The sequence below is a fragment of the Boleophthalmus pectinirostris genome, unplaced genomic scaffold (assembly GCF_026225935.1).
Source record: "Boleophthalmus pectinirostris isolate CB_2022bp ecotype Guang Dong unplaced genomic scaffold, ASM2622593v1 HiC_scaffold_5, whole genome shotgun sequence".
NCBI lineage: Eukaryota > Metazoa > Chordata > Actinopteri > Gobiiformes > Gobiidae > Boleophthalmus > Boleophthalmus pectinirostris.
In genome coordinates this window covers 13124762-13148783 of record NW_026571404.1, presented here as the reverse complement: position 1 = coordinate 13148783, position 24022 = coordinate 13124762, and the positions used below count along the sequence as shown (strand labels likewise).

The window sequence follows — 24022 nt, the reverse complement described above, 5'->3', positions numbered from 1 at the left end:
TTTGTCTGGAAACAGCTGTTGTTAGTGCAACATCTTGGGTTTTTAAGTCATCCATCAGCAAAGTTATTGTTGGAATGCCTGGAATTTTATTATATATATTTTTTATTTTATAAATGTTCATTTAATTATATACATTTAGAACAAAAAAAGTCTTATATCTTATTGTCTCAGAGTATCGTCTAGATTTTTAGACTCAATAGTTCTATTCAACATATATTTCTGTCAAAACAATCTTTGTTAGTCTAGGTTGGTCTAGTATTGATAGTGGATCCACAATTAACTCACTATCATAATTTATTACATTTATAGCATATCCTGTGAAAAAGAAAATTATGAATATATTTGTTAGTATAGCATAGACCAGTAAGAAGGACTTGCTCTAGTCACATATGAACACAGAATGAATCCATAGCTCACACATAATTAATGAAATCATTTTAATTGAAAAAGCTTTAACATAAGACAGTGAGAAGAACCATTTTAGCCGCCCACGGACAGAGCTTTTAGTTACACTTAAAACAGTGCAAAGCCTTGTATCATTCACCTACAGCATTGTGACAAAGACAAACTATTTACATTATGAACAGGCTGTACATGTTAAGAGGCAATGACAAAGTACTTGATATTTGCATATTCAGAATATCAAAGCAATACTTTAACATAATGTGGGGGGAATGGAATATGGGTCAAACAGCAAGCTAAACCTTCTACAAAACAATGTTTCAGTGGTTTGTAAACCTATAGGAGAGGTTACAATGAAGTTTTTGGCTCAGGAAATTGAAGGTTATCAAAAAAGGCAACGGGAAATGTTTGATAAAGACATGAGACAACGGTTTATGGGATTAGTCTGGAGTTGCATTATTAGCAGCAAGAATGAGCCTTGGACTCGACAAAATAACACAAGACAGTTCAGTGTTAAATGAATTACCCATCTCTGGGTTCTGCTCACACAGACACCCTAAAGGCACTCGTCAAATGAGAACTGGAAATGGCAGCAGCCCACAAACGCCATCACTGAACAACCTTAGATAAATAGATTTTAAAACATGATTTCTACACAAGGTTAGTCTTAGCATTACACTTTTCACAGTGGTACAAATTGAGTTAAGTTGTGTTCATATATCAAGAAGCCATGTTGTAAAAATCCAGGTGGCACAATATATTCAAGTTTACATAGACCTTGGCTTGAAAATACCCAAGATGCTCTTTAGAAACCTCTCTACTATGGGATTTTCATTTTCCTTTTTTATTTTGGAACAAAGGGAATGTCCTATTTTTTATTACTAGAAGCTCATGCATGTTTTTATTTTTTATGGGATTTTTTTTTCCAGTATTAAAGTTAAAAGTACCAAGGTGTATGCAAAATTGTTTTTGATTTGTGCAAAATATTAGTAATGCTCATCAGGAATCTTCACTGGCTCGTTTTCTTGATCTGTCCCCACTGCAAAAAAACAGATAATAACAAAAAAATAATAATAATTGTTATACACCAAAAATAAAACAAAAAACACAAAACATAAAACAAACAACAAAAAAAACCTCACCGTGGGAATCCGTTCATCGAGAGCTCCATCTGCAGTTTCTGGTCATGAGCTGCATAGTCTGGGAGGAGGGACTCTTTAGCAGGAGGGTGGATTTGAGGAATAAAACCAGAGAAAAGAGCTGGAGCAAACTGAGCCCACTCTGAGAAAAAGAGAGTACTTATAACACAAATAGGATTGATATTTAGTGCATTTCAAACAAAAATATCCCTTAACTGACCGGGTCGGAGGCTGTAGAGTCCTTTGACAACACTGGCCATTGTTGAAGGCTGCACTTGGAAAGGCATGGCGTGAGCTTTGATGAGGAGAGCTGAAAGAAATCATATATTACACTTCATGAGTTAAAACTGGAAGCTATATTACTGACAGGATTTTTGTTGGAAGTCTGGCTAATTAAAAATGACATTAGACAAAAGTGTTAAAATAATGACACTCACGCATCAATGTGTTGATATGTTTCTCAGCAACATGTTCAGCAAAAAGTTTCATCAAATCTTCTTTTAAATCTCTGTTGAGCTTTGACTCAATGTAAAATTTATTCTGAAAAGATTTGAGAACAGCAAGAGACAGCATTGAATTCATAAATGCAGTATTGCTAAAAATAACAAGACTTTACAATAATGTAGAAGATACCTACCAAGTACATAAATACAGGGACAATGCACTGAAGGGAGGCTATGTACTGAGACAGCACTGTATCAAAGTCCTCAATAAATGTTTCTGCCGTGCTGGTCTGTAAGACAAAATATCATTTTACATTAGCCTATTTGTAGAAACGGGATATCAAACATTTGTCACTGAATATGTACTCACATATAACTGTGTAGAAACATGCTGCAGGTGATTGGATATTTTAGTTGTCAAATCTCGGTAAAGCAGCTCTGAATGCTGCTGGCACACACATTTGTAGACATAACTGCACAAAGGAAAGATTCATGATGTTCCAGTGTGGTTCAGAAGTTGCACAGTCGGTGAAGCATTCAGCGGTTCAATCCCACTAATGTACGCTGTCACTGGATAATTTTGTCATTGGACAGTGACAAGTTACTTGCCCAATAAAGGGCAGAAATTAAAGCACTAAATAAATTCAGACTATTTTACCAAAGAAGAGTTATAAGAAACGTGTCCTACCTGTAAATTTGCGCATAAGACACAGAGATATGGTCTGTTGGGTTCTGGATTAGGAGACGGTCAATAGCCTTCTCCAGATTTGGCCAGTGGTTCTTTTGGTAATCCTCTATGGCCATAGAATTCATGACTGTAAACAAAGAGTGAAACGTGTACAATCAACCACCAAGTCCACTCAGTTTGCCATGATTTGTTACATAGTGGATTTCTATCATATTTGATTCAAGTCCAGAGCAGTAAAGATGATTATCCACGTAAAGAGAAATTTCATGATTAACTCGTGAGCTGTTTGAGAGAAACTTACGGAACTTTGAGGCACAGTCGAGGCTAAACTTGCCCTCTCCAGCCGCCGGAGGAGCCGCGGAGCACTCCTCACTCAGTTCGCTGCTCTCGCTGCCTGAATCCGAGTCCATAAACTTAGATCCCGCAGTGCGACAGCGAACCTTCCCCCTGCTGCTGCCCGCCGGCTCCGGGACACACAGGGGCTGCGGAGCCCCCGCTCTCGGCGGACCTCTCATAAATCTAGCGTCCCTGCTGCTGCTAGCACAGTAGTTGTGGTTGTGGATCGTCTTTTATGTCCAAACTGTCCTCCTCCATAGCATCCATCTTGTCCCTATGCCTTAAGCTATTTACACCCTAAATCAAAGAAACATTACGACAATCTTAAAACGCAAAACATATAAAGTGTCAGGCTCCTTTATGGTGCATCTCTGATCGCCTCACTCCGCTCGCTGTTTTTGCGACAAGTCGCGTTTAAAGTGTCACACAACACCGCAGAGAATCATGGGTAATGTAGTCAATAACGCGTAACTCAGAAATTTGAACGAGAACACACGTAAAGCATGTGGATAATTAAAATGGACAAACGTCTAAAAACGATAGGTCTGCCCTGGGTGAGTGATTTATAGTAATCAACCTTTATAACTTTATTGTATATATATATTTTTGGTATAGTAACTTTCCATTTGTAGTTATTCTGTTGTTATTCACCATGCTTAATCTGTTATATTATTAATCACATATATAAAAATGAAACTCTAGATCACTGTTTTTCAATTGTTTACTGAAAATCCCAGAAGAGAGAACAACAATAATGTAAAAACTCTTTCTTTAAAACCGTAAACAAAATGTCAATGGCATGTGAGTGTTTGTGCCAAATATATTCTGAAATATGTACCAAAACTTCACAGGCAGCAGAACTCTTTGTGTTGTACAGTTTTTTTTATGAAAACTCATGGCCAACAGAACCAGTTGTATAATAAAAAGTGCCATCTCCAACATTAGAACAGAGTACACTTCTAAGGCTTGAAAGTACAGCTTAGTATACCTTTGCGAATTATAACAATCACCTACTCTCTGTTGAGTATGTCTCATTGGAATATAAAAAAATAAGTGGCCTGACAGTAAAAAGTAGCTGCCGCATTTCAGAAAGAACACCTTTTATCAGATTTCCAAACATTAGACCATTAAACATACAAAACAATTAAGTGTTCTTTGGTGTAAAATTAAAGATTACTTTCATTCAGCAACATCCAACAGTTTTTAGTGATATTGTGGCTGTTTTAAGAAAATGTGTATGTGATACTTGTATTTATTGTCAGGTGCCAGGTGTACAATATCCATTCTGTTTAAATATCTAGAGAGCCTCTATAGAATACTTTCATAGAATGCTGCTCTCTACAATGCTACAATTATTTATGATTTGTTCCTGATTGTATAGAAAATTATTAGAAGGAACTGCTCTGTATTTAAACGTATTTAAGACTCACCCTCATTTGAGATAATGCTTCAGCTACGTCAGGGTGACCAGCTTTTCAAAATTGTAAACTGGGACCTGGGTTGAGATGGTTGGTATAAATAAAACTGAAAACAGCATTTAAAATTGTCCATTTGTGACTTAGACTCAGGGTGCTTTTTTTTTTGCTTTAAAGTCAGTTTCAAGCATGCTTTTCTGTGTTTTAACTAAACACAATATTGACAATATTTTCTTTTTTTGGTCAAAAATAGGGACACCTTCTTGTATAAAACTGGGACAAATCAGTGGTTTTGGATAATTCTTCTGGAACAGGGGATATAGGGTTCAAAACTGGGACTGTCCCAGGCAAATAGGGACATCTGGTCACCCTACAGTTATGTATAAGTACCACATACAATATAAAATCCTCCAGCAATATCACATCAAAATCCAAGCTAAAACCTTAAATATTGCAGATTACACAACTCTTTCAAGTAAACCATCTTCATAGATTTATGTATGTGTCTGAAACTCATACCACCCACTAAGGTAGCAGGCAGTAGCTTTACATATTTACATGGTTTGCAATAGAAACATGAGCTCAAACATGAAAGAACATCATTAACCCCAAATTATGCAGACAGACATGCATGTGGTTTATCATGAAAGAAAATTAACCACCAACAACATAACCAACTGAACTACTGCTTCTATTTTGTAGTAGTATACACCAAAGTAGTGTATGAGATTTCAGACACAATGCATGTGATGTGATCATAACAAAAAACAGAACTGCTGCATATTCACAAGGTTGTCACGCAATTTTAACTTTATGAAAAAATAATAGTAAGGTTGATGAGCCAAAAATATATATATATATATACGAAACATTTATATAAAAAGACAATAGTGCTTTGTTGACTGGGTACATTTAAAGATCTGTGGTGTCTTGTGTCTGTTCAGAAACGCTGTCTGTTTGTGCACTTCGCGTGGTGTCGTTGGCTAAAGCATGCTGTTCCGTGTCTCTAACACTGTCCATCTCTCCCTCAGGTGCTAACGTGCTATTGTCCTCGCCTTCGCTGTCCTCCACACCGTCCTCCAACCCCTCTCCGCTGCACTCCGACTCCTCACTGTCGCTACCACACGAACTGGAAGTCTCCTCCTCAGAGTCGGAGTACACCTCAGCCCCGTGGAAGATGTAGTGATTTGGAGACAGAAAGAGGTACTGTCCCGCTGTGGGAAATAAACACAGCACAACATTATATCGATGGCACAACGCTTATACGTTTGTTTCTTAAACTGTGGCACATGTAGCACTTTTGATAAGCAGGGTTTTTTGGAGTTTGAGCATTTGTTCTTTGGGTTAATCATCATTTACAAGGTTTAGTACAATATTAGACTTGGTTTAGTCCAACTTCAGGCGATTTTAGCCCCAGTCTAGGTCTGATACAGTTCTGGTTTAGATCTGGTGGTACTTGGGAAGCCAAATATGATCATAGGTGGCACTTGGTGTGAAAGGTTTAAGAGCCACTGGCACACATTATTCAGTCAATCACAAGTCTAGTTTCAGTCATAGAACATAAGTATATTCTAATACACACAGCCATATTATTTCTCAACAAATTTACACAATAATACATCTAGAACAGTGCTCCCCAACTGTTTACCACAATTCCTGTGTTTACTATGAAAATATAGTTTAAATTAACCTAACCTTAACAGTAATTTAAACTATAGTTAGGGGTTGTATGCATTTTGTGCCACTTTAACCAACCCCTGAAATGAATCAAATATTTAGCGTAGTACTGGTCCATGTGAGGAAAAAAAAAGGATGTAGATCACTGATATAGAGAACTAAGAAAAGAACATTAGCATGGAGCTAACCTGGGTGTGAATCAATATTTGGCCACAGCTGCTTTCACACTCCATTAAACTGAAACTAAGACAAAAAACCTGACTAAACTTGCCTAAACCCGTCTAAACCAGGACAAAACAAAATCTACACACAGACCAAAACAGATAAAACCAAGACAAATGTAAACTTATTCCCCCCTATAAATTCACATTCCTCTAACTGTACACTTATACTGATAAATGCATATGCCAATATTTTGTTGTATATATTTCTTATTCAACTATCCAAAAACTTACTCTCAAGGCGTTTGCTGATAGGGCTCCTGTTGAGTCGGCTCATCCAACATCTCCGTCTGAACTCCAGGCTGGAGCTCCTTATGTCAGTAGCCTCCTCTGTGGTTTCTTCTTCTGCTGGTTGGTCTGAAGGCTGTGTCGTGTCTTCACTGGGACACTGGGTGTTTGGACAAGGCTCTTGTGGTGGTGCAGGGCTGTTACCAGCAGTCTGTGTAGTCTGTTTCGGAACATTTGTTTTTGGACTTTGTGTCTCTTCTAAAGGCTTAGATACAGAGTCTGTACTGTGCTTTTCCTCCTGTGCTGCTTCACCAGATTCAGACAAGGCCTCGTTTGGTGGCTGCTCTGGTAACCGCGGGGGTTTCTCTGTGATTTCGGCGAGTCTAGTAGCGCTGAAACAGAGCTGCTCAAAGTCCCCACCCAAACGATGACAGAGCTCGTTGATAATGACATCACAGTCTCCCAGGAGCTCCACGTCAAAATTCAGATGAGGAAGCTGCTCCCTGTTGATCAACACCTGAGGCACTTCATGAGGGATGGAGTCTGCACAGAAGGAGCAGACAAAACCATTTAATCAAATACAGAACACATTACCAAAACACAATATGCTTGGATGTCTCTCAACATTGAGCTTGAAAAAAAAGTATTCATTCTAAGACGACAATGTAATAACCCCCATCAAAGTACTACAAATGTAAAGTAAAATGTTAAGGCCTTACTTGGGATGAGAGCAACTGGTCGAACTTTGAGCGATGAGCCAATGACTATCAAGAGATCAACTTCATCTTTGTCCTGCTTCATGGCTCGGTGAAACATTTCTGGAAGATTCTCTCCAAAAAACACAATATCTGGTTTCATGATCGCCAGGGGAATATCCGGACAGCGTGGACAATGAGGGACTACCTGAATAGATAGAACAGAAACGAGTCCATTATCACCACTAGAGTTGTCACAAAACCAAAATTCAAACATAACTTCAATAATAAGAAAAAAATATTTAATAACTGTAGTTACACCACAAACAAAAAACACTCTGCACATTAGTTATTAAATAACCCAACACCTTGATTGTGAAGACATACCTGGTTAAAGATGTCATCCCTTATGGCATCGCAATCAACTTTATATTTACAGACAAGACAGGACGCTGTTGCAAATGAACCTAAAAATACACATCGACTTCAGATATGCAAAAATAATCCATGTTTAGGCTGTGAACAAAAAAAAAACATTTCTTACCATGACATTGAATTATTCTCTGAACTCCAGCTACTTGTTCTAACGTGTCTATGTTTTGGGTGTAATTACGCAGAAGTTTTCCCTGTTTATCCAACATCGATATAAATTTGTGACAGGGTGATGGCTGGAACTGACCAGGGTAAATCTCCTGTCAAGTAAAAAAAATAATTAGTTTCTCTAGAGTAAACCATTATAAATCTACACACTAAAAAGAACAGTAATAAAAATTATGAACCATTCTCCCACCTTTGCAAACTTAAAAAAAGGTCTTGGGTCTCGTCTGAAGTACTCAATGTCGAACATGGACTGAGGGTCTGGAAGATCAGGGAAGTCTACAGCGAGCCGTGCATAGATACCATCTCGGGAACGGAAGTCTGGTATCCCACAAGAAACCGAGACCTGGAGCAAACACAAAATAACTTGTAACTAACAACTAAATTATATTCTAAGTAAATTATATATAAAGGGAGTAAGGTGGCAACGTGAGATATTTAATGTAATTGTAATTTTTAATCACTATTTGTAGAGAGATTGTATTGATATATGCTATTTATGCATTCTGTGTTTTTTATGTCTCAGGGACCTCTGAGAGGTATAATCTGGTACAAAGCATCTCTTCAAAGTTTCTTTGATTAATTCTCCTGTACATAGTCCCTGTAATAAACTAAACTAAACTTTAGATACAGACACAAAAGTTGTACAAGATATAAAAAATATAAATACTGTAACTATACTTAACTATACTGTAAGTACAACGTAACAACAAAATGTAAATTAGATTAGCAATTTGCGTTTAAAGAAGAGGATTCTGTTCAAAGTGCACATTGTAAACCACTCCAGGAGCATTAATATTTGAGAAAAGACTGAACTATGAGGTAAAAAACTAATACAAAATTCAAATAAGTTTATAAAAGTCTAAACTGCAGGTACAGGATTTTCACTAAAATTATTTATATGTTTTGTTCTTTACAAAGGATAATTATTTTACCAGAATTATTGCAGCCTTTTGCAATTTGATAATTGTACAAACTCAAATTGTGATTTAGATACATTTGCTGCTGTAATATACTGTACAGCCCTAATGACATTTATAGTATCATAACAAACCAATCTTACCCCAGCACCAGTCAACACCAGGATCCTTTTACTCTCATGGAGGAGCCGGACCACATCTTCCAAAGTGTTGATGTCTTTCCTCTTCTTCCTCTTGGGCGGCTCTGAGATGTTGATGATAATCTGCCACAGTGTCATGTCGTCCAGGTCTGGAGGGAGGATGGTCTCTGGCAGAAGGTCTCTCAGAATGGCCCTGGGATCCGTCTCTCTGATGTGCTGCTGGAGCAAACTGTAGGGGCCTGCATGCAGTAAGACACATTTTGTATGTTCATTTAAATCAAAAACACACTGCCTCATCTATTTATGCACAGTATGATGAGCAATTTTATTCTAATGTATAAATGTTATACAAGGACATCTAAGAATGCAAAAAGTGTCAGTGTAACTCAGCTACATTGTTCAATACCTTTAAAAAAAACATTATTGGAGCACATACCTATCTGTGGCTGTGGAGTCCAGTCACTGGAGCTGGCATGTGAAGACCTGTCGTCTTCCTCAGTGATGTGCTCTGGAGTGACAGCTAAGCCATTGGAGGGAAAGTCTTCTGGTCCCATCAGATCTGAGCAGAGGGGGAATTTAGTTATACTGGACGTATTAAAGATACTTACATGTCAACGATCATTAGCTACATGTCAGAGAGTAAAAATTCAGATCTAAAATGTTCCCCTTTAACTCGCGGTAAAAGTTAGTGAAAGAAGCTGAATAACAAAAACTTTGTCAGTAGTGTTTTTTTTTTTAAAACAGCATGTTTTCCGTACCAGAGCCGTCCTCCGGCTCCTCCAGCCCGTCACTGTCCAGAAGTCTGTCCGCTGCTCTGTATCCAGGCTCCAGCCCATTGTTGTCTGCGCCTGGCGCTGGGGCCTGTTCCACCGCCATCACCGGCTTCGATTCCTTTTCCACGGGCTGCGCGTAACTCAGCCCCGGCTCCCAGCTTTCCTTGCCTCCCGAGACGGCGGAGAAATTGTCCATTTCGGATAACCTAGATCCATGATTAGTTACGGGACAGATTTTTGTTCTTTTCGCGGCCGGCTCACCCGTAGATGAGGCGCCAGTAAAGGCCGCTCTGAGACGGTGCTCTTCGTCCGCCATCTTCCGCCGCAGAGCCGCCGCTGCCTTCCGCGGACAGCTGGCTCATTTGCATAAACCACGTGACCTGTTCTTCATCTTTTCGCCCGTATCCATGCCGTAAATCTGTGGTTTCGACAGAGGCGTTCCCTTTACGACAGTGACGTGCACCATAACAAATAATGCTGCATTTACGTCCTCGTGTTCATTTTGAAGGCACTTTTTACAATAAAGAAGTAATGGTCACACACAAATTTACAAACGTCTATTAAGCAGTAAGCAGAACCCGACAACAATGCATTTTGCTTAAAAAAATCTTAACCACTTTGATTATGTAAATAATCAAATATGATTTATATTTTTTCTTTCAAGCCTGAACGAGTGCTGTGCTGCTTTTCATGTTTGTTCGTGGAAACCATTATTTCATACTTTTTCTGAGTACAACAAAACGCAACATGCGTGATGCAGCGAGCGAGAGAACGCCCCGTTATTTACAAATCAAGAGAAATACTCCGAGAGTTTGAACTTTCAGAGATTTAAAACCCCTTTATTGTACTTCTTAACATAATCCCACAAAACGATAGCTCAAACGTCCACAACAACAGATTTGGACGAGGAGAGGCGCGACCACAGACTGAGAGCAACAGGCGGCCGCGCTCTGAAGGAGCTGAGAGCAGCGAGTCTGTTTACTCTGTCATCACAGCCCCGCTACGTCGGAACATTTTACATGGATAAGGTGTTGAGCTGTAAAAACGAGGACCTTGAGGATTACTATGGACTATTGGGATGTGACGAGCTGTCTTCGGTTAGTCAAACCATTATTAATTTCACTGTACTTCAGAGTCAGGCTTACCAACCTGATGCTCAAGAGGCCTGAGTGTATGAGTCATTCATTCTCTTCATCTTGTTTATATGTCTATGTGATCAGCAGTTTAAATGCTTTATTTTTTTATTATTATGTAGTTTAATAGATTTTCAGTTATTATGTTTTGGGGAATATGTTGTAAGCTTTTCACATGTATAATTTCATAATATGTGTATATTTTTAATCTACAGACAGAACAGATTGTCAATGAGTACAAAATCAGAGCCCTGGCGTGCCATCCAGACAAACACTTGGATAACCCCAGCGCTGGTATATCATAATCGCTATACATTTTTGATTAAATTATTATTATTTATTATGTACTTTATGCACACTGATTTTGTCTTTTTGTTAAAGTGACAGACTTCCAGAAACTGCAGGAGGCCAAAGAGGTTTTATGTGATGAAAACAAAAGAAAGAATTATGACCTTTGGAAAAGAAGTGGAGTTGCCATGACATTTCATGACTGGCAAGCTTTGAAAGACTCTGTGAAAACAGTATGTCATATCCTCTGGTGAGTGTCATTATGTTTTGTCTTTAATAACTGAGTAATGTGGACTGTTCCACCCTGCAGTCAATGCACTGGGCAGTAAAATCAAGAAAGGAACCAATGCTGGAGCCCTGTAAATCAGACATACCCACCTCCTCTGAGATGAAAGACCAGTTTGACCACGAGGAAGCACAGACCGACAAAAGTCCTCTGACTGAACCTACACGTGAGTTTATTATCAGATGTTTCTAGAGAGCTCTAAAAATAATGTTTGTAGTTCTTTAATTTGTCACTTAAGATAACAGGTTGTTTCTGGTTTTGTTACACAGGGGATTATGATCATATGCGTTTCCGATGGGACGGTGACTCTCCATCGAACCTACTGCAGAGGTTTAGAAACTATGAAATTTAAAAGTATGCTGGAAAAATACTGATTACTCTTCAATACAGTGATACAATATTCTTTATTTAAATATTTATTGCAAAAAAAAAACCCCCAAAAAAAACATAAAACTGTACCTTAAATGTAACTGTGTTCAAATTCAAGGTGACTTTTAGGGACTGTCATTCTATTATGCTCTGTCTAAATGATTACTATATCGGCTTGTTGTTGAATAAATTGTATCTGAAACAATATTTCTTGGGGCTTAATATTTATCACTATGTACATTTTCTTTGCTCTCGCAGGGAACATGTGCAATACGCTACCTTCTGGGGCCAGGACTACCCTGAAATTCCTAATCTCAGGGGGATTTAATGGCCTTTACTTATTTAACTTAAAGTCAATAATTGTTTATAGTATGATGATATTTACGATATGGTGGATAAAAAAAAAAAAAATCCTGTTTAAGAGGTAATGTTTGTCAGTTGAATAAAGTAGTTATAACACGGTATCCCCAGGTTTGACTACCCCAAATTTAATACTTTTTAAAGACCTTTTTAAGACCACTTAAAGGAAAATTCTGACCAGTATGCGGGCAAAGAATACCACATCCATTTCTAATAATGGCCTTTACTCACTGCTTTAAATAAGAAAAAAAAATATTATAAAATCTCATTCAGAACTCATTATTATAGTATGCATTGCTTGTAAAATGGCCAAAAAATAATTTATAACATTCTAACAAGACTAAGTATGTTGATGTTTTTTCCCTCCCTTCATTTAACATTGCACTGCAGCCCGGTTGACTTTACAAAAAATAGGCTAATGAAATTTAAGACCTTTGTGGAAAAAAAAGCCTTGGACAACATAATTTAAGACTTTTTAAGGCCTTAATTTAGAAACATGAAATTTAAGACCTTTTTAAGACTTTTAAGACCCCGCGGCTACCCTGTATAATAGCTTTTTATTGCAGTCATTCCCAATGTAGGGGTGGCCAGGGTTTTGTTTTAGAAATGAGGACAAGACTACATTGTGTGAATTTTAATCAAGGAATGGCATCTTAATTGCTTAGATGAAGTAATTTAAAATCATTATTGTTCCATAACATCTTTATTAACTAGAATTATTAGATTTTTCCTTATAAGATAGTCGCTTCTCAGGTAGGAAGGATGTTGGGGACGTTAACATATCCACTACAGGTAAAATATAGGTCACTGGGGAAAAAAGGCTGAAATCCACTGGTTCATCAGGATAACTTATCCATACATTATTTCCAACAGCTTGATAAATAACAGGCATTCATACCGATATTAATTTAATAACTCCAATTCAGCCTTTGACTGTAACAAAATGTGGAAAATTATGTTGGCTTTTTGGTAAACACACTTCTGATTTACATACCAGTCTGGTGATATGTGCTGACTCGGAATATTTTCGACCAGGCTCGAGGCCCCTTGTAATGACTGCCATAGGTTACCCATATTCAATATATTTTCAACATCTTTTAATATATTCAGGTCTATACCTATCTTAAAATTCGTGATCTATATTTTTAGCTTTCTCCCCCATATCATGCTTTTTTAAATTTCAGAATTATTTGTTGTATTAGGTGTACTCAGGCAAATTTGCATTCTGTGCCTTGCAAACTCTGTATTTTGTCAGTTTGTATCGTGTGATTAGATTTGAAATGTGTGTTCTGTATTTTGGTCCAACTGCTGTGTCTGGTGGTTTAATTGAAATAAAATGATATTGTAGACAGAGATTCTCTGTCCTATTTTGTCTGGAATGTAAATTTCTATTTCTCGTCGCTAGATGGCGCCGCACAGACGCCACGTGCTAGCTGGTGACGTCATCTGTATTCAAGTCAAAAGCCCAATAAGCAGAGTCTTTCGTCGCCGGGTGCGGTGGCGCGCGCCTGTAATCCAAGCTACCGGGAGGCTGAGGCTGGCGGATCGTTTGAGCTCAGGAGCTCTGAGCTGCAGCGGACTATGTCGATCGGGTGTCCGCACTAAGTTCGGTATCGATATGGTGCTCCTGGGGGAGCCCGGGACCACCAGGTCGTCTAAGGAGGGGTGCACCGGCCCAGGTCGGAAACGGAGCAGGTCAAAGCCCCCGTGCCGCTCAGTAGTGGGATCGCGCCTGTGAATAGACGCTGTAGTGCAGCCTGAGTAATACAGCGGGACCCAGTCTTTTTGTCTGTCATTTAATTTTTTTAAAAATTGCAAACAATCAACGTTTTGGAGGTTTTGTGTTATTTTTGTGTTTTGTGCAGATATTTTAGGATGGCTGTACCTTGAACTGTTGCTGAGTGTTTTTGTCCTACACTGCCTCCTACTGGACAAAAATACAAACCTGAACCAACCACCAACACTTGGTGAGGCATTCTTGAAGTGAAGCAGTGGCTTAACCTTACTTCTTAGTGAACTGATTTATGTTGCAGTGGTCAGCGGTGTTTGGGTCTTGGTAACAACCTGGCTGCACAACATTGCACACAATATTTTTAATAGCGTCATTATCTCAAAGCAAAGGCTGCAATTCTTTGGTAAACATGTAAACGACAAAATAATGCTTCTGAACAACACCACTCAGAATCAGGAAAAGTTTTATTGCCCTCAATGTCAGTGGACAAAACTTACAAACTAGAAACTTATTTCAGAGTTATTCTTAACCTAATAGAAACTACAAAACATTAGGTAATAAAACTTGTGCAGAACCAAGACTAACCTGAGTACAGCTACGTGTGAGTTTGTATTAAGATACACCTATATAGATGCAGGACAGTGCTCCGGTCGTGTTTGTACCTGTGTATTTGTACCTGTGTCTCGTCGCTCCACTCTGGTGCTACGGGTGAAAGTTCTGCTTTTTTCTCCGCCTCATGTCTTTCCACTTTTGGCTCATCTGCGGACAATGACACAGACATTTATTACCTCCGCCAAGGAGGTTATGTTTTTGCCGGCGTTTGTCTGTTTGTTTGTTTGTTTGTCTATTAGCAACATAACTCAAAAAGTTATGGACCGATTTTGATGAAATTTTCAGGATTTGTTGGAAATGTGAAAAGGAAGAACTGATTTCATTTTGGGGGTGATCCGGAAGAAATCCTGGATTCTGGATCACTTTGAAATTTTATTTAACATTGTGGTAAATGGGGCCAAAAATGTTGTTTCTCAATATCTCGGTGAATTATTGACCAAACCCCATGAAATTTGACTCAGGGATGGACAATGGGATCCTCTTTCATATTCCAAAGGCTGATCCGGATCTGATCCAGAAGACTGATTTTATCGCAATTTATATAAAAAATGGGGGTAGTCCTTGGCGGAGGTCTGCGCTCTCTGAGTGCTTTTCTAGTTCAAGAACTGAGCTCTTATGAGACAAAAGTACAAAGCTCAGCTAAAAAAGACTATTAAAAGGCTAAAAACATTATTACTGAATATCACAACACGTTTAACAAATGACATGAGAGAAAAACCTGAAAACCAGACAGGCTTTCAGTTACCATAGCAACGGGGTCTGGGTCAGCTGACCGGGGTAGGACAGGTTTATGACTTTTAAGAAGAAAACAAACTAACTATTAAATAGCCTGTCCCATAAAACAATCAAGTGGGAATTAGTAAAGAAAACCTTCATTGTGAATCCGGAGGTCTGGTTCTTGTTGTCCTTCTCCAGCAGATGGCGCCACTGTTCTGGGCGACGCGCGGTACTTGGTTCTTACAATTTCCTCTGTAAAACTCTGTCAAAAATCAATAATTCTAAAGTGTAGCACAGCCGTCAGATTTCCCCACATTTCATAATTTTGTTTGCGGAACATGTTTTTTTTCTGTCTAAATTCTACACACATTACACATTTTATTCAACATTACAATATTTGCAGAGGTTTTTAGTCTAGCAGCAGGAGGCATTTTGGTAATGACTGACTCAATCAAACCTATCGAATTTTAAACCTACAAGATAAAAGACAGATTTGAGTTGTTACAGTCAGTATATTAAAGTGCATATGACATGTTAGTAATTATATTTATGAAGATTTCTAATTTTATTCCCAGGTTGAACACTGACAGCAGATACAGAGTCAATTTCATAACTTTTACCTAGCAACCGTACTGTGAAAAAGGGGCGTGTCTAAAAATTACACAATAGTTCGACCATCCCTGCATTTGAAAGTTTTGATAACAGACATATTCCTTTTTTAGAACCACTACGTCCTTTATTTTCGTGCTTTTCTTTTCAACTTTTGTCCAGAAACTAACACAAATGTTGATGTAAAACTATGATAAATTATTCACCACAAGAAAATATCACCAAACCACGTAAAAATAATTAGAAAAAGCTGCCATACACACTTTAAGATCAGGCTAAAAGAGGCAGGTTTTAGGCCGAAGTAACCCTCTCCATTTTTCCAGGCTGGGGACTGGCACAGAGGGACACACACAGCGCCCTCTGTGGCTGGATTGGACCCACTGCCCGTGTTCGTACAGAGTTAGTGTGTTAGTAAGTGTGTGCAGACATACCCACAGTAAACAGCAGCAGCCTCTGGACCTGTGAAGACTAGTTTAAAAGTTTAGTAAAACAGTTTAGATCTGCAATGAGAAGAGTCAGAAGAGTTAGGGTTAGAACTGTCAAGACAAGACCGAAACATTTTTACAACACACACAATGGCAATATTAATATGAAATTTAACCTTTAACCCTGTAAAGTTAATACAAGGTTTAAACAGAAATGTCAACATATTTCAAACTGGTTTAAGGTTAAAATGTTAAAACCTCGAATAAAATAAATTGTAGATGGACTTTTTGAATGCCATACATTCACATGGAACAATAACATCTCCATGGAGACAAGCAGGGGTCCCTGTCAATAGCTTTTCTCATGTTTTATATTTTATGTTTTTAACATTTACAAAGAAAGTCAACATTTCAAGAAACTGAGTCGCCTGTGTGTAAAAATACTGTTATATTAAAATACAGTAGTAGAATCTTGGAGGGGATTAGATCGTTAATACATTATTTTAAAAGTTGTGGGGTCATCTAGTGGTAGAATTGCACAACTACATAAGCACTGGAGAATATACTGTGATAATAATAATAAATCTTTATTTATAAAGCACTTTTAAAACCAAGGTTTGCAAAGTGCTGTACAAGCAGCAAAGAACAACACAAAAAGAATACAAATAGCATACAGAAGGAATACAAAAACAGACAATGATGCAAACAATCCAATAAATTAAAATAAGTTAATAAAATAAATACAATAAAAAGGAATCTAATCAAGCTAAAAACAGTTAAAGGAAGGCCAACCGATAAAAAATAGTTTTAAGAAGTGATTTAAAAGATGATACTGATGGTGTGAGCCTTATCTCCTCAGGCAGGTCGTTCCAAAGCTGAGGTGCCCGGACTGAAAAGGCTCCATCAGTCTTCGTCCGGAGTCTGGACTTTGGAACAGCCACAGGGACCTGCCTGAGGATCTAAGTCTGCGGGAGGCTCGTACGGGGTTAAAAGTTCTGAAATGTAACTTGGTGCAAGACCTAAACGAGCTTTAAAATCAGTAAAATCTTAAAATCGATTCTAAAACACACAGGCAGCCAGTGAACGGAAGCTCAAACAGGGGAAATGTGTTGACGTCTGTTAAACCCAGTAAGTAAGTATTAATGAGCAGGTGGAATTTTTGGAAGGGTGTATGAAGTTTTAATCAGGTGTGGTACGAGGGGGTTCACCGTCCACCCACTTCTCCCGATACAAGATATAAAAAAATAACAAATATAAAATAGCTACAACTTAAATGTCACACCAGAGCTACTGGCAACGGTGACAATATGCATAGGCTCATGATATCTGCAGAACTGTCCTATAGTGACCTGAGACATGAGGGACCAGGACTGAACCAGGATTAGGTCAGGACTGAAAAGGACTAAACCAGGACTGATCACTTTGTTTTTGTCTTTTTTTCCTGAAATTTGTATGGGTTTATTGGTGTTTACTATTCATATTGTAGATACACAAAGTTCTGGTTAGGACAAAAATGGGCTAAGAGTAGAAACGATGACTTTTTGGTGTTCTTGAATCCATTTCTAGTTTGATTACAAGTTTCCCTCTTTTGCGATTCCTGGTGGTACACTGGTATATTATGTTATTGTAGGACAAGTCTGATGTGATAAAATGTGTGATTGTGCCAAAGGAAATAATTTGTGTTTATTTAGAAATTACTGTAAAATGTTGCAATGCAAAGGCTTACACACACATTTTAGCGTGACTCAAATCCATAAATTGTTTCTCCACAAATACAGCGTGATTAAAGCCAGCCTCACCAATCTTCTGCCTCCTGTAACATCCAAACTCGGCACCACAACACCGACCCGCACACTAGAACAATGAATGTGTAAATGTGTCTAAACTGCATTGAGAACTTTGTCAAAGATCTGATTTTTGCCTTATGATTGAGCTGTTTTGCTCACACACGTTTACATAGTGTTATAGTCAAGACCGCACTAATTGAGACCAAGACCTGTCGAAGACCACAGGGTCCCGAGACCAGGACAAGACATTATAGTTTTTCAACTTTCAAAAAACTGTCAGTGCATTTATTGTCGTCTCTTTTAAACAAAAGGTGCATACGTTCAGAAATAATCATAATAGCCTAATGATAACTTAACAGAATGCTGTAGTTCTGTGAAAGAGATACTAAAATTCTATGACTTTTCCAGGATTTCCATGACCGTGGGAACCCTGAACTTGTGAGATGCTGAAGAGGTTTTTGATACAAACAGAAAATTTTACCTTTTACCAAATGAATGCAGTTCCATGCTCTATGCCTCAAATGCTCTTAGAATGAAATATTGCTTAAGAAATAAACAGCTGCCCATTTTAAAGTTATAATTATCATGTTAAAATGCAAAAAATAAACCAACACACAACTCGAAGACAGATCATTTGTTTATTTTACCTTGCTCAGTTCAACTCCACATTTACTAAGGCAACCAGTCACAATGAACCGTGAACAGCAGAGTGAAGATGGACAACGGTCATGATTACGTAGGACAAACAGTGTGGACATGAAGTGTGTGGTTACCATGACAACATGGGGGCATCATAGACTGACTAGGCCTGTCAAACAAAGTGGTGCAAGTCTGTTTTGAATATTAATGCACATTTAAAACGCTGGAGTTCAGAAAAATCTTGGTTTCAGAGATTGTTAGTCTATGTGTGGGAAACCCTGACCATCTACTATGAATCATGTATGCCTCTTACAGAAAACAGAAGGTTATGTATTCAGAAATATAAGCTACATGGACAATTTATAAGAAATCAACCCTGTAGTTTGGTATAAGTAAAGTAAAATGATGTGATGCAAATATCTTTTTGATGTATTTTAATACGATATCAAACCTGCTACCTACAATAAATGACAGCGTAAAAAAGCAAAGAATGACACAATCTCCAAATTTAGTAATTAAAGGAAAAGTGAGAATCCAGGTAAGAAACATGTGACATGATGGAAAAACCCCTGGCAGATGACAATGACACCAAGTCATCCACACATGTTCATTCAAGCAAGTTCAGCCAGAGGAAACAAAACAATTATAGAAAAGGGATGGAGAACGAGAGAGAGAGAGAGAGAGAGAGAGAGAGAGAGAGAGAGAGAGAGAGAGAGAGAGAGAGAGAGAGAGAGAGAGAGAGAGAGAGAGAGAGAGAGAGAGAGAGAGAGAGAGAGAGAGAGAGAGAGAGAGAGGAGAGTTGAATACAGTTTAATACAGTAGTAGTATTTGTACAGTTTATAGTACCTATAGGAAGGACTGAGGAAGACTAAACAATAGGCCTATGGCCTTACAAAGCATGATTGCTAGTTTAGGAAGCACAAAGGGATAGAGTTATATAAAGAAATGGAAATAGATGGATAAGAAAGAGTGCTCGGAGTGTTGGAGCACTTGGTATGGTATTTTTGGTGCATGCTACAGGCGCATGCAGTGCTCTTGTATTACCTCCTTGGTGCTAAGCACCCCTAAACTTGGAAGCAGAATCTACCCCCGCTCTCAATGCAAAGGCTGCAACTCTTTCACAACAAAATGACAAAATGCGTCTAACCCATAGACTATATACATAAAGGTGAAGAAGTAATAGTCGACCAGACAAGGGGCTGTGAGTATTTCACACTTAGTCCTGGTTTGGTTCAGGTTTGTCTTTATTCCAGTAGGAGGCAGTGTAGGACAACAAACTCCGCAACCTTACAGGATGGAAAAAGGCACAGAAATCCTAAAATATCTGCACAAAATAACACAAAAAATATCTTAAATATCTTGTTTGCAGTTTTTCAAATAAAAAGTGAGGCAAAAAGACTGGGTCCCGCTGTATTACTCAGGCTGCACTACAGCGTCTATTCACAGGCGCGATCCCACTACTGAGCGGCACGGGGGCTTTGACCTGCTCCGTTTCCGACCTGGGCCGGTGCACCCCTCCTTAGACGACCTGGTGGTCCCGGGCTCCCCCAGGAGCACCATATCGATACCGAACTTAGTGCGGACACCCGATCGACATAGTCCGCTGCAGCTCAGAGCTCCTGAGCTCAAACGATCCGCCAGCCTCAGCCTCCCGGGAGCTTGGATTACAGGCGCGCGCCACCGCACCCGGCGAGAAAAGCTCCTGCTCATTGGGCTTTTGACGAAATTACGTCATCAGCTAGAACGAAGAGCATGTGTGCCGCCACCTAGCGAACAGAAATAGAAAAGTAGGCTCGCCTACTTGGGTTCTGTCACTTGAGATTTTTGTAAAGTGTATAATTGTGTGGAATTGTAATCAAATAAAGGCAGGGACTCTACTTAAGCCTACATCTTCGTGCTAGGTGCTGATGTAATTTTGGTGTAAATTTCGTATTTAAATCAAAAGCCCGATGAGCACGAGCTTTCTTCGCCGGGTGCGGTGGCGCGCGCCTGTAATCCAAGCTCCCGGGAGGCTGAGGTTGGAGGATCGTTTGAGCTCAGGAGCTCTGAGCTGCAGCGAACTATGTCGATCGGGTGTCCGCACTAAGTTCGGCATCGATATGGTGCTCCTGGGGGAGCCCGGGACCACCAGGTCGTCTAAGGAGGGGTGCACCGGCCCAGGTCGGAAACGGAGCAGGTCAAAGCCCCCGTGCCGCTCAGTAGTGGGATCGCGCCTGTGAATAGACGCTGTAGTGCAGCCTGAGTAATACAGCGGGACCCAGTCTTTTTGTCTCACTTTTTTATTTAAAAACTACATAAAATAAGAGTCCTTCACCGTTGTAGAGTGGAATTTGAGGTGTTCTACACACTGGCCCCTACTGGACAAAAGAACTTGTTTTTCTCTTACTGCTAGCAGTTGTAGTTGGTATGCCTGAGGGCCCGTGGCTGTGTCATTTGAAAGTTTGCTACAGGTGGTCAATGGAACGAAGATGACGCTAAACAGTGTCTGACGGAACAACAACAACAACAACAACAACACATTTAGGTCTCAGTCAGATTGTGGCGAAGTTTGAAGCAGGAGGCACAGATAACCTAACTGTTGTGATTTCATAGCCTAAACCTAAATGGACTCTTCAGATAAGAATGCATTTAGAGCCCTGTAGAGAGGTGAAGATCGTAGCCTAAAATGCACTGTTACAGGAAAACAGACCAGCTGTGTCAGACTGACATCTCCCACAGTGTGGCATCCAGCGCTCAAACGTTTTAATTAGGCTCTTAAAGGTGCAACTTTTCAGGTGGCGGTCCGTGGCGAGTTCGTAAACTCTTGCTTTGTCTGGAATGTTCCACAATTTATCCAACATGGATTCAATCATTTCAGAGTGATTTTTCTTTTCTCAGAAATTATCCATGGACGAGTTGTCTGGGGGTATAATTTAATGCCATATGGTGTAACATTCCAGGCAAAGCAAAACTAACTCCCTGGAGACAATCTGGCAGTCCCTCCATCAGAAAAGTCATAGTGCACCTGCACCTTTAAATAATTCCCCTGCTCTAGTTGTCACCGCTTGAAACCACGTGAGGAGAGTTTATTAAAATGCCTCAAACATTTAGATTGGACTGGACAAACAAATAAACCTACTGAATTGAAATAGGATTTGAAAAAATGTGTTTAAGCGACAGTAATTTTACATGAATCTCGTAATTACCTTGAAACAGACAAATGATTTAATTTAGCTTAATTGTAATCGCCTAATAACTCCCGTGCAGGTTCAAGCTCTTCATGTTAATCTGGTTAAATGAACAAAGGCCGCTAATGAAGACAGACCTGGTAAACAAGTGCTGAGGAGATAAAACACTTTGCAGTAGTGAAAAGAGGCAACGCAGACTGTGCCTTAGAGAAAGACAAACTGCGTAACGTAAAGAACAGCTATTCCACTGTAATTGGTGTACACTGCCATCAAAAGCTCATGCAAGACATACAATGCGTGGCCCGTGAAAGGAAACTCCAAAGCACATTAAAAGTGAATTAGTTCTTGTGTAGAGTGTCCTCGGGGTCATTCTGGTCACGACGCGCGCACCTCTCCAAAAGCGCACACGTCTCCAAAGGCGCACTCCATACTTTGTCAAAGCCAGTCACATTGTTGAGGGCTTTCACAAGAGGTGTACATATGGCATCCGGGTTGCAATTAAATGTTTTTAAGATGTTTTTCCTTTCTTGAAGAAGTTTCTTCTTTCTTCTCCCCCTTCGCCAGCAGCTCTTTGGCGGAGAGCACGAGAGGAGAGAGGGGGGCACATTGAAAAGGTGGAGTTTGGGATGACAACAATCTGGTCAGCGAGTTGTTGGACTTTGATTGTCTCTTTCAAAACGTCCTTCAAACAAAAAGCTGAAGACGAAAATAAAGCCCCACCTGGTACTTCTGTTTGCTAAAATAATAATAAATAGATTTGGTTTAATAAATAAGCAAAGGGGACTGTAAAGTGGAGAGTGGACGATGTATTAATCAGCGACTCTGGGCAGGTATCACCTGCTGCCTCGCTTGCTCAGTTTATTGTTAAATATTGTTAAATCGCGTTTAAGTCTACTTCGATATCTGCTATTTCCACAGCAACTGTTTGCCCACACTTTGCATAACAAGCAGACACTACAGTCTGCTGATAAAATTAAGGGGAGACTAACTAGAAGTCCACACCTGTCCTCGAAATCACAACGTGGCTTCAGCATCAGTGACTATTTGTAAAGTGGTAATATTTAGTTTACTTTGGTTTTTTCCTGCCTTTTATAACAGCGAGCCCCCATCTCCTATCTCACTCTATATTTGTCTAGTTTATTAAAACCATATGGTTATCAGACATGGACCCAATACACATATTTAGATAGAAAGTTAAGGAGAGCTTTGCGGGAGCATTAGTTGGTCATTGTAAATCCAGTCCAACCTCAGCCACACGTCCCTTGTCTGCTCCTGGCGACTGGCACGTGCCTTCTCCCTTACCATAAACATTGGTCACATTTAAAGTCATAAAAATAAAAAATATAACCCACAGAATCCATGCACAATGGAGATGTTGCCAACTTGAACGCATTTTGGATATGTCATAGCGCACACATTTATGCCCACGTGACAAAAGATATATAGTTTTTATTGTTTCCATAGACAATAGGACCCTTGGTGCTCACACTTCACACAGCAGATTCCATTCCCACTAGTCCTTTTCAAGAGCTGGATTCGTGCGTAAAAGTGTATGCCCGACTGTAGAGCTTCGCGCCGGGTTTAAAATTACAGCGACATAAATGATAAAAAATTACAGAAAATGTTAAACGTTATATTAAAGGTTGAAAATATGGGCAGTCATAATCAGAAGTGTATGTGTTTATTCCATTAACAACTTTGGCATCCAATTAAAAAAGACAGACTTTTATAGATGTTAAAGTTGTTGTCAACAATATTAATATGGGCGCGCATTAAGGATTGTGTAGAGCGAGGGGAGTCTAATGAAAATAGTTTTATTAACAACAGTTAGCATCGCTGGAATATTTCTTATGTGCGTAATATTTAGGGCAACATGAATTCGAGATGTACATAACATTGTGCGCATTTTGCCCAGATGATACATAGGCCTAAACGAAAAACGACAGAGACAAATGTAGCTTTTTCAATCACAACTGGGACCTATAGCCAATCTTAATGGTGCGCAATTGAAAGATGGACATTATTATTATTATTATTATTTATTTCTTGGATAGTTCAAGCAGCAATGTTGTGCAATGATGGCTTTGTCCATGACATGTCTTGTATAATCCTTGACATAATTTTAGTAGCCTATCCTGTTATAAGACGCAATACCCACTTCTAGGGTTCCAAATATTAAAATTCAAAGGCAAAAGACCTCCAAAAACTATTGTGCATCACCTTT

The 24022-nt window shown here is 39.1% G+C and overlaps 3 protein-coding genes across 3 annotated transcripts; 1 reads left to right on the top strand and 2 right to left on the bottom strand.

Annotated features, from left to right (window-relative positions):
* Positions 1-423: 423 nt before the first annotated feature.
* Positions 424-3415, bottom strand: cacul1 (CDK2 associated cullin domain 1). Its single transcript, XM_020927126.2, is given in 9 exon segments — positions 424-1441; positions 1545-1683; positions 1762-1851; positions 1979-2081; positions 2179-2274; positions 2355-2457; positions 2673-2799; positions 2974-3232; positions 3234-3415. Coding segments are annotated over 9 exon segments (999 nt in total). The 5' UTR covers positions 3276-3415; the 3' UTR covers positions 424-1401.
* A 296-nt stretch (positions 3416-3711) lies between these two features.
* Positions 3712-10015, bottom strand: sirt1 (sirtuin 1). The gene is made up of 9 exons (XM_020927021.2): positions 9660-10015; positions 9338-9460; positions 8905-9140; positions 8035-8187; positions 7789-7936; positions 7632-7711; positions 7269-7452; positions 6556-7092; positions 3712-5637 (listed from the first exon to the last, which is right to left on the bottom strand). The coding sequence occupies exons 1-9, from the start codon at positions 9988-9990 to the stop codon at positions 5336-5338; spliced, it is 2094 nt and encodes a 697-aa protein (XP_020782680.1). The 5' UTR covers positions 9991-10015; the 3' UTR covers positions 3712-5335.
* Positions 10016-10400: 385 nt separating this feature from the next.
* On the top strand, positions 10401-11957 carry dnajc12 (DnaJ (Hsp40) homolog, subfamily C, member 12). The gene is made up of 5 exons (XM_020927292.2): positions 10401-10771; positions 11023-11101; positions 11189-11328; positions 11406-11547; positions 11651-11957. Exons 1-5 carry the CDS (start codon positions 10694-10696, stop codon positions 11731-11733), a joined length of 522 nt encoding a protein of 173 aa, XP_020782951.1. The 5' UTR covers positions 10401-10693; the 3' UTR covers positions 11734-11957.
* The last annotated feature ends 12065 nt before the right edge of the window (positions 11958-24022 follow it).